Raw genomic sequence first — 11612 nt, forward strand, 5'->3', positions numbered from 1 at the left:
GATCCGGAAGAAGGACAGCCCCAACCACTTGGAGGTAGACTCACTGTTGTACACAAAAACTCCCTCCAACTAACTACAGCCAGCACGACTGACTCCTCATCCCCCATGGAACACTTTCATTCCCAGATCCAGAGCAACACCCGAACGACTCTATGGAAAACGCTTGCCTACAGACCTCCTGAACCACGTGCCATGTTCAGCACTACCATCGTGAAGTCATCTTGCCCCTCGCCCTCGCATCCACGGATTACATACTTCTCAGAGACCTGAACCTCAACCTCACCAACCTCAGCGACCCCCAAGTCCACCGCCCTCCTGGACAACCTCACCAACATTGGCAGGTCACACCCTCAACCCCATCTTCACAGAAGGAAACAACATTCGCTTCAGCCACACCACGCAACCCCATGGACAGACCACCACTGTATCCACTTTTCCTTCTATAAATCCACCTCACACAAGTCTACTCCATGCCTCCGTGCAGGAACTGGAGCAAGATCACCAAAGAGTACATCAACTCTGCCCTCAACCGCACTCCTTCTCCCACCACAACAGATGCCAACTCTGCAGCCAATGAACTCCACAGATGGATCACCGACTGCGCAAACACACTCGTCCCCCTCCAGAACTCTGATGGGCAAAGCACCACGAAAGCACCTGGTTGACCACCGACCTCTGAGAACCCAAGCGTTTGTGCCAAAGACTCGTGAAAGCCTGGAGGAACAGCAAAACCCCTGAAGCATGCTCCGCCTGCAAGACAGCCATGACAGAACACAGAAGAATTTAATCCAGGACAAAATCCTCTCCAACTCCAGCAACTCTTCAGCATCATACAAGAATTCACAAAACTTCCCAGTGAATCCTCAAACATCCCCCCTCCCAAGGTCTCTGCACCAAACTAGGCACCTACTTAAATCACAAGATCAGCACTCTCTCCGACAACTTCAACGAGCGGAACCTAGGCACCGCTACTACACCTACAACCAGTAATGCCAACCAGCCTACCATCACCGCATGGACCCTTGTCACCACAGAAGACACAGCTAAGACCATGAGAAGCATACACTCAGGAGCCCCCACTGACCCTTGCTCGACGTGCATCTTCCACAGAGCCGCCACCCTCTATAGCACCCTTGAAACAGATGTCAAGTCCCTCCTCAAGAAGCCCTCCGCAGAGCCGACAACCTCCAGAACTATAGACCCATCGTTCTCCTCCCCTTCGCAGCCAAAGTCACTGAGAAGATCGTCAACAACCAGCTCACGAACTTTATAGAATCCAACTCGATCCTCTACACTTCCCAATCTGTATTCCGTAGCAACCTCAGCACCGAGACTGCCCTTATAGCCGCCACGGGCGACATCCGCACCCTCCTCGACCAAGGACACATGACTGCCCTCATCCTAGTAGACCTATCAGCAGCCTTCGACACCGTCTCCCACCGTGCAATAACCGCCAGACTCTGCGACACCGGAATTCAGGGGAATGGACCCATTCCTTTCTCACCTCTCTCCTCCCCTTCGCAGCCAAAGTCAAACAAAAGATCGTCAACAACCAGCTCACGAACTTTATAGAATCCAACTCTATCCTCTACACTTCCCAATCTGTATTCCGTAGCAACCTCAGCACGAGACTACCCAACTAGCCGCCACAGGCGACATCCGCACCCTCCTCGACCAAAAGACACATGGCTGCCCTCATCCCACTAGAGCTATCAGCAGCCTTCGACACCGTCTCCCACCGTGCACTAACCACCAGACTCTGCGACGCTGGCATTCAGGGGAATGGATCCGTTCCTTTCTCACCGGCCGAACTCAAATGATCAGACTCACGCCCTTCCTCTCTGAACCCACAGAGATCAGCTGCGGAGTACCCCAAGGATCCTCAATCAGACCCACGCTCCTCAACATCTGCATGGCCCTTCTCGCCACCATTGTCAGAAAACATAGACTCAGGATAGTATTCCACGCTTCCGACACCCAGCTCATCTTCTCATTCACTGATGAACCAGAGATCACCAGACACAGCTTACAGGAAGGAATGAAAGATGTCGCCTCCTGGATGAGCAGCAGCTACCTGTAGCTCAACTCAGAGAAAACGGAAGTCGTCATCCTTGGATATACCCCCTCCCCATGGGACAACACCCGGTGGTCCACTGCCCTCAGCAACCCTCTGACACCCATGGACCAAGCTAGTAACCTCAGCATCACACTTGACTCCTCCCTCACCCTAAACCGACAGATGAACGCCATATCCTGTACATCCTCCACAGGACCTTCAAATGGACCCCCCTGAATCCAAAAAGACCATCACCCACACACTCATAACCAGCAGACTAGACTACGGGAATGCCCTCTATGCCGGAATCAACAAATGTCTACTCCTCAAACTCCAGACAATCTAGAACGCTGCAGCCAGACTTGTCCTAGGCGTCCCACGTCAAGATCACATCACCCAGCACCCACAAGATCTCCACTGGCTCCCCGTCGAAAAGAGAGTGACCTTTAAGCTCCTCACTCATGCCTACAAATCACTCCGCAACACCGGACACCAATACCTTAAAAAAAGAATCTCCTTCTACGCACCCAAGAGAAGCCTCCTCTACACCGACCTTGCCCTGGCCAAAATCCTACGCATCCACAGAACAGGAGGGAGAGCCTTCTACGCACCCAAGAAATCCCACACATCCACAGAGCCAGAGCAGGAGGGATAGCCTTCTCCTGCATTGCAGCCAAGACCTGGAACAATCTCAGCCCTCAGCATCAGACGAACTCCCACAGTACAAGCATTCAGGAAGAGCCTCAAGACCTAGCTCTTCAGATGAGACGGAGCAGCTTTAACACCCCCCCCCTCCAACCCCATCAGTGCCTTGAGAACCTCACAGGTGAGTAGGGTGCTTCACAAATCCCTGATTGATTAAAAGACTTAAGTAAATTGGCTAGTGCTCTCAGGGAGGGTTCAACACAGGATGAGGCATGAAAAATTCATGCAATGAATGAATGGAGTTTTGAAACTGAACAGTGACGATTGTAGCAGCAAATAGGAACCCCAAGGGCAGGTTGAAGCCCATACAGTAGATACAGCAGTGTTGGGTCAAGACAGGGCATGCGTGCCGTCGAGAGCTGAGACCTAAAAAGCAACCACTATTGTAAGTTAAGAGCTTTGCCAGAAATTGGATCTTTGAACTGTCTGAAAAAGTAAAATCATCCATCTGGTGCTGACTTCATACAGCTTCTGGGCAGTGCTAAACTTCAAACTAAAACCCACACTTCGGATATTGATCCATCAAACTTAGTGACAATTGTAAAATTAGCCAGCTAGTTTTTTTCATTTAAAGGCTGGCAGCTCATAGGTTTCCTGCCTTAACAAACAATAGGGAATATTAGCAAGAACCTCGTTAAAATGATCGCTGTTTTAGCTACAGGAAACTGTAGAAGCCCAGGTTAGATGTGCAGGTTATCTAACCTGGGCTTCGTTTGGAATTCTATAACGCATATTATCAAGCCCATTATCGCCGTTTTAGCGACAGTTTCCTGCCGCTAAAACGGCGATAATGTTAACAAGGTTCTTGCTAATATGCCCCAATGTTTTGTTATTGCCATTGGCACATTTGTTGGAGTGCATCTTCCACTTGTCCAGGTACGTAATGTACTGTGAAAGAAGTGAGGGATGTGAAATGGCTGTTGGTTATGATAATGTTTAAACACAACTCTTTTTCTGTGCTAGACAGCTGGGGAGACAGAGGTAAGATAGACCATTCACTCAAAGGCTGAATTATGGAGTCAAATACCTTTTTAGTAGCACTACCTCCTGCACATGTCTGCTCAAAAGATACTTGTCCCCTGCCACGGGTATCTCAGATAAAATTGAGAAATTAAATATTAAATTAAAAGAAATACAAAAAGAAAAGTGAGAAAATGATATTTCAAATTTAAATGCCATATAAGAAATTGTTGTTAGAGGATCTGACTCTAGCTGTAAGGTACACGAACCGCAAATCCTATGCCTAACGATAACGCTATCCTCATCAATTGCCCATTACTCTTATGCAATGTAACCCAAACACAAAACCCCTAACACTAGCAACATAATGTACGCCTACATTCCATAAACTTAAACCTAGTTCAATCCTGCAAAGTATCCTTAACCTTAACAAAATCATTTACCCTAACCCTGTATCAAACCCATACTTCATCTATAGCCATAAAGGTATCCTTAAGACTAACATTAAACAACAACTGTTCCCTAATTGGCACAATATACACAACTTGGAGTCTAACACTACACCTAACTTTAATGTTTCCCATTACTCCTACTGTAACTCTTATTCACACACACACACACACACACACACACTCTGGTATTAACACTACAGTCAACACTAAGGGGAGCGCCCTAAGTATTGACTGTAGTGTTTACACTACAGTCAACACTGAGGGAAGCACAAATTGCACCATGATACAGAGGAGCAAACTTATCTGGATCATGATGCAGTGTCTGGCCATACCATTTTCCCTGCCAGATTGTTTTAAATGACCTCCTCTACAATTTATCACATGTTCCTAATGTTCCTTTTTGTAAAGTTTACATTCCAGCCCATTGATTACACTTCATTCGGCCTGAGCTGGAAGGAACGACTCCAGATGAGAGTAATGCCTCAGCTGGAGAGTACGGCCCCAGATGGAGAGTAAGGCCTGGGTGTGGAGAGTTTGGCACAGGGGCGGAGATTTCGGCCCAACTGCAAACGTATAGATACGACTCATAAATTACCTCTTTGAATACCAAAAGTAGTAAATGACTTCTGTGAATACCAAAAGTCATAAAGTTAGACTTTTTTCTCAGATTGCCTTTAATATTCGGCCCTAGGACGTCCTGAATGTAGCACAACACACCAGGGCCAGTGAAGGTTGCCTCCTGGCTTAGGCCAGTCACTATTTCAACTGGAGTTATGAACAGAGCCCCTCTCCTTTCCACAATGTAACTGTATTGTGTATCCTGTGGATGAAGAGCCCAGCCTTTAGCCAGGCCTGGTGTTTGATCCTTAGTACTCCGCCACCTCGGAGTGCAGGGACCGGTCTTAGACCCGGTCTTGTATTGATTCCTAAATGCGAGTCGTCTTGGAGGGCAGCCTTTCCGTCTGTGCTCTCTCACTTCTGAAGTCATGAATAATGCAAAGGAGGAAGTAAAGGTTGAATGTTCTTGTTGTTTATAGTGAATTTAAGACATTGTTGCATTTGGTATCATAAGCCCCTTCAAAATAAATGTCTAAATTTCTTTTGTTTTCGGTATTGTAGACCACCTACGCCTTTAGACATATTTTTGCTTTTCTTTCTTGTAAACTGTTATCTAATTGCAAATTACACTTTTATAAATGTGAATCGCCACTGCTGAGGAAAGTTGGAAATATGAGACAAAAAGAGATGCATGGTTCTTACTAGGTCAATAGCAAAAAGATAGCCTTTGTACTCTTCAATCACCCGACGGCTTTCGAATGGATGAGTCTTGGCGCATGTTTCAAATCCAATTATTATATCCTGCAAAAAGTGAAAGACAACTCATAGCATTAGGGAAACATTGACCAAACACAGGCATTTAGGACTAGAGATTCCATATTAGAAAGAAATGATAATGATACTGTTCTTGATTGGACCTTCAGTGTTTACAACTGGCAATCGCAAATGGTTCTCCACTAGTAAAGCAAATATATTCAGTTTCCAGAAAGCGTGATTTAAGGATACTCCCTATACAACTATGCTGGAGTGTCCTTACCATGCTACTGAAGCAGCATCTATGGACAATAAGATGGGAGTTCAGTCACTATTTGTGTTCTGTAACTTGGTTCTTTATGGTTTTCACCTAAAGAAACTGCAAGGACTTTTTAGTACACAAGCATTTGGGAAGAAGGAGTACGATTTATTTAGAAGGAATGCTTATCCTCTCTTCCTCAAGGGTACTGTGCAGGGATTACACCAGATTCTGCTCTGTCCTTCATTCCCTGGGAAATCGCCCCCTTCTAACAACTGGTAGAAACAGACAGCTCTGTTATCTCTTTGGGTCTCTCTGAAAGCTCCACAAAGCTTTAGATCTTCATCCCATTTATCTGCTACATTGATTAAGATTGATTTATATAATTAATACACTTGTGTCTATCAGGGCGGATCACCTAAAGAGGCAAAAATAATCCCTGATGAAATGCAGCAGTAGTAACCTGAAGAAAGGCTCTATACTACAGTCTTCATCCACACTGCGGAGGGTTTCCACTCTGATATGATTTGGCTATCCATGGGGTAGATACCACACTTTTGGGTGACAGGATGTGCTGAGTGAGGAAGGTGTCTCCTGTCATCATTAATTTACCATCAAGCTCCTTTAATGAAATTACAATCCAGAACAATGAAAACCCAGATGCTCTTCAGTCCCGTAAGACTCCATGTGTTTGTTCTGGTCATACAGGGTGAAATTTTACCTAAGGGGAATAGAAATACACTTGATACTTACTGCATGGTGAGGAGTTGCAATAAACTTAGTAGAATTGAACATCTTTCGAAGGTAACGTAAGACCAGCGCAGTATCATCGCATGTGGCGAGGCACTTCCCGAGGCACCGGAAAATAAAACCCTAATATGGGAGTAAATTAAAGACAGTCTGAGTTACGAATAAAAAGAAACTCCTGCCCACTCTATGAGAGTAATACTTATAGCGGAGTATTCATCTTTGATTTACTCTACACATGTCTTCAACTCACACTATGAAACAGCTCTTAATGAGTTGAGCGAAATGTTTGTTAGGTTATGTCATGTTATATCTTCTGGACATTGTAGAGATTTGAATATGGCCATGAATATGACTCAAAACAATGAAGAGGGAGGACTGGGAGCCAGTAAACGTCCAGTACCTAGGCTCCGAAACTGGTAATGCAGAAAAGCAGTGGAGGTACTGTTCCTTTCAGAAAGCAAAGAAGAAATAAAGGCTGACAAAGAAGGGAGAATCCCTATGATTATTTCTTGGTGCCATCACACATCCATGAAAATGTACTGTATCATCATAGGACGTGCTTCTCATAGGGCTGGTGCGGCAGTGCCCCACGAAGGGTCGCTTTAGCGAAGACCTGTTTAGTTTTGCTGTCTGATGACAGGTGCCAGTGTAAGGGCATTTTGAATGTGTGGGGTGGATTGAATGGGTATAGTGAAATGAAGGGAGACTAAAACTGTCTAAGAGATACCACATTGGACTTTAATGTGATGGTTCCCTCGGCAAGATAAAAAAACGTAATTTGGTAGGGGCTACTACAGGGACGTGATGTATCCAATTAGCCTAAATCTGTGAGTGTGGTCAAGTCAACATGTTTCGTGCATGATGGTCCAAAAAAGATCCAAAGTGCTTCTTCAGAACCTAAAAAGGGGGGATAACCCTACCCCACACCTAAGACGTAATATGCAGTTTAGGTATTGCCCTAGAAGAAAATATCTTGATTACAAATTTTAAAATTGATCATCCAACCTGGAAACTAAATGAGAAAATAAAGAAGACACACTGTAAACAAATTTGTTTCATCTATGGCAAGTAACTCATGTAGTCCTGTTAACCTTTTCAGAAGAGAGCAATGGTGTATTTTCTGCCTCTCCATGAACAGCAAAGGTTTAAATGATGAAATCCCTCAGTGCAAGGTATAATTCCCAGGTCAGTATCCTGCGAAATCAGATACTCCCTTACAATGGATTTATTGACATTCGGTCATACAGGGGATCTGATATACCATTTCACCATTGAGACCATGTAACATATGGAACCCCCTGCTTTGGAGTCTCATACACCACACAAAGCAGTGCTTATGATAAACCTTTTGCAACTTGCCATGGGTATCTTCTTCATTACTACAAATGTTTCTGTTGAAACAATGAGGTGGTGCCCTCCATAAGAAAACATTTAGCTGTGTTAGTCTACTGTTTTAGACGCCGCTTTACTAATATTATTGATGACTTTGGGCCAGCCCACATTTAACCGCTACACACTCCAGGATGGCCACCACTGAAGGATGATAATTCTGCTACACCAGCACATGAGGGTCTCACTCCTATGACTTCCAGCATACCCCTTCTCTTCTCTCTTATCTTCATTAACCATTTGCCCAATAGTGCTCTCCAAGCATGCACATCCATTGGCAGTAGACCACTTAGCCGCCCGTGTTACTTATTACATGTGGCTGCCCATATTTACAACATGAACATAGATGCCAAAATGCCTAGATTTGTCCATGAGGGATGGCTAGCACTTATGTGCACCTGACTTGCTTCCTGTCACTATATATGCATGAGCACTTAGGTGCACCATATATTTCTCTTACCATCACCTTCCATTAAGAAAACCTTCAACTGTCTTAGTTTACTGCTTAGATGCCGCCTTTCAAAAACCATGGTTGACTTTGGGTCGGCCAGCATTTGAGCACTACACACTCTGAGATGGCCATCATTGAGGGATGATACCTCTGTTACACCAGCACGTGAGGAGCTTGCTCCTATTGGCTCAAGGTTACCCCTCCTCTCTTCTTTGTCAATTTGGTCATCACTTCTTCCCGCAAATGCACACACCACACCTGAAAACAATCACTCCAATTACCTGCACCTGGACCTCTACAAAAGTCCTTTCCTGGACCTCTTCAAAAGTCTGCCACCTACCTGACAGTCTGCCAGTGGCTTTTCCTGCCCGAATTTGCCCGCATTTGCCGTTGTGGGACCCGCTGCTGTTTTGCCGCCATCCGCACACTCTGGGGTGGACTCTATCCCCCAGAGTGCAGCACAGGACCACACAGCTGCCACAAGTGAGGGAGAGGCGAGGCCAACACGCTCATAGCGCAGCCTCTCACCCCGCGGCGCGTGACGCGTGCGGGAGGTAGCCTGGGCAAAACCCGGGCCAAGGGTGAGCCCATTGGAGCCCGTTCGAGACAGGGAGAGGCTGGGCTGGGCCCCCCCTCTAAGGCCTTCGCCACTAACTGCTGACCTGCATTACCAGTAAGTGGTCTCAAAGGCTGTTATTTGAGCCAATTGTAATTCTCCTTTCTCCTTGAACTAAAATGGCAGCACGTGAGGGGAGAGTGGGGAAAGCTTCCGGAATTGGGTACGCACAGGAACTCTCGACCAATTCATAACGAGGGCTACTTCCGTGCTTGCCCATGAGATCGCCATCACGGAGCGACATCTTTCTATGGACTCCTTGCTCAGACGTGAGTCCCTTGCTCACTTTGCCACTGGATACAAGCAAGCCGGGCTGAAGACGGCTGGAATGCCAGAAACCGGTCCTCGGAAGCTTGTTTCCGGTCCAGGGAAGACATGGCTTGGGAGTTCGGGCTGGACTGTTCCCATGAGGCACAGGGTCAGACTGATTTGCATATAGCCATGTCTGAACTGGGGTGGCAGAGTGGGCTAAAGAACGGTGATGGATTAAACCCAGATCTTTTTTAGTTTAGTTTAGTTTAAAGGGGTTTATAAAGCACCTGGTGACGCCTCCCGGCGTGTCCCCGCGCTGTGGAGAGAGCATATTATGAGGAGAGAAAAGGAGTGCCATTATGCAGTGAATAGAAAGGTCTTCAGCAGCTTTCTAAAAGAGGCCTCATTAGTCTCTAGCCTGATGTCCGTAGGAAGGAGGTTCCAGTGCTTGGCTGCAAGGGAACGGAAGGATCTGCCTCCCATTCTGGCTTTTTTGGGGCGAGATGTTCTGAGCAAGCCCATTCCTTTAGATCTGAGGGATCTGTTCGGTTCATACAGGGATGCCAGATCCGACATATAGGCCGGCGCTTTTTGGTGGATTATCCTATGGTACCATAGTAGAGCTTTGAAAACAATCCTCTTGCTAATAGGTAGCCAATGGAGGGAAGCTAAAGAGGGTCTCGAGGGGGCTCTACGAGGCAGCCTTAACACCAGGCGTGCTGCAGAGTTTTGTAGCACCTGTAATCTCTTGATGTTTTTAGCAGAGGTGCCCAGGAGCAACACATTCCCGTAATCAATACGGGATGTGATCAGTGCCTGCGTCATGGTGCGTCTGGAGTTCAGAGGCAGCAAGTCAAGGGTGCGGTTGAGCGTTTTCATTACTCCAAAACATTTGCCTACTGTTTTCTTGATGTGGCTATCAAAAGACAACTTGTTGTCTACCCAGACACCTAAATTTTTTTGCTTCCCGGTTAGGAGTAGGCAGAGGACCCAAACAGTTGGGTGATGGATTAAACGGTGATGGATTAAACCAAGATCTTTTGACTGGGTGTGAGTGTTTGATTGATTCAGATGCTCCGTCCATCACCACCCCCTTTTGTACTGGTTTTGGCCGCCATAAGTGTGGCAGGGTATGCTCAGACGTGAGTCCCTTGCTCACTTTGCCACTGGATTCAAGCAAGCCGGGCTGAAGACGGCTGGAATGCCAGAAACCGGTCCTCAGAAGCTTGTTTCCGGTCCAGGGAAGACATGGCTTGGCAGTTTGGGCTGGACTGTTCCCATGAGGCACAGGGTCAGACTCATTTGTATATAGCCATGTCTGAACTGGGGTGGCAGAGTGGGCTAAAGAACGGTGATGGATTAAACCCAGATCTTTTGACTGGGTGTGAGTGTTTGATTGATTCAGATGCTCCGTCCTTCACCACCCCCTTTTGTACCGGAATTGGGTACGCAGCAGGAACTCTCGACCAATTCATAACGAGGGCTACTTCCGTGCTTGCCCATGAGATCGCCATCACGGAGCGACGTCTTTCTATGGACTCTGTGTTTTCAAAAAGATCATCTCTGGGGGCCATTATGAATGTGTGCTCGCCAGAAAATCATTGCCAGACCGCTCCTGCCATTGGCTCCCAGACCGTGAATGCAAACCCACTGCAAACTTCAGTATCCTCCAATACTGATGGAGACCTTTTAAACCCCATATCACTGCCATGCAGCTTATCGCAAAATTTACCTAAGAGCGCGGTCATGTACGCGGCAGATATTCACGAAGAGCCCTTACAATCAACTGAATACACACAGGGGGTTAGCTCTATGAGAAAACGAGGAGGCACACAAGGAGGTATACAGCAGAAGGGAAAGAAGCCCAAGACCTCTAAACCAAGTAACCGGAAAGAGACGTTAAATATATACCTCCCAATAGCTGAAGTCTCACAGGGATCTCTGTCTGTAGTAAATGCCATGAATATGGATGAGACTGTAACTGGACTACCACAGACCGAGGAACTGTTGCTGTCTTGACCGGTGTTCCTGAATTGGAACACGGTAAAGTTGACTCCTACGTCCAAATCATAACAATACAACACACTGGTTAAACAACAATAGACCACTGCCTCGAGATGTACAGTGTAAGATTATTTTTGTGAGGAGAGTGAGCTGGGTAGGATATAGGACAAAAAATATGGCAGGGGACTGCATTGTTACTAATTTTAAAGATCCTAAGGCTGCGGACCATGTTCGCTGGGGCCTTCAGACACATCCACGATCCACCATCCAGGCCTGGAATTTAAGCTACTTTTATACCCCACCAGATCATATGCCTAATTCTGGGCATTTTGAGCGCAACAGGCATAGGATTGGCCAGCTAGGTAGGATGAGAGGGGGGTTGATGGGGAGAGGAGCAAGCTTTTGGC

The 11612-nt window shown here is 46.5% G+C and overlaps 1 protein-coding gene across 1 annotated transcript in view; it reads right to left on the reverse strand.

The window, feature by feature from the left end:
- The window catches only part of LOC144819646 (uncharacterized), a 30691-nt gene extending 24100 nt beyond the window's left edge, over positions 1-6591 (reverse strand). Inside the window, exons 1-2 of the mRNA XM_078677458.1 lie at positions 6497-6591; positions 5434-5532 (exon numbers count right to left, since the gene is read on the reverse strand). Of these exons, the coding sequence (XP_078533584.1) occupies positions 5434-5532; positions 6497-6538 (141 nt within the window). The 5' untranslated portion in view covers positions 6539-6591. The remainder of the gene's footprint in view (positions 1-5433; positions 5533-6496) is intronic.
- Positions 6592-11612: the final 5021 nt, after the last annotated feature.

This window comes from Lissotriton helveticus, chromosome 2_1 (assembly GCF_964261635.1).
Source record: "Lissotriton helveticus chromosome 2_1, aLisHel1.1, whole genome shotgun sequence".
Taxonomy (NCBI): domain Eukaryota; kingdom Metazoa; phylum Chordata; class Amphibia; order Caudata; family Salamandridae; genus Lissotriton; species Lissotriton helveticus.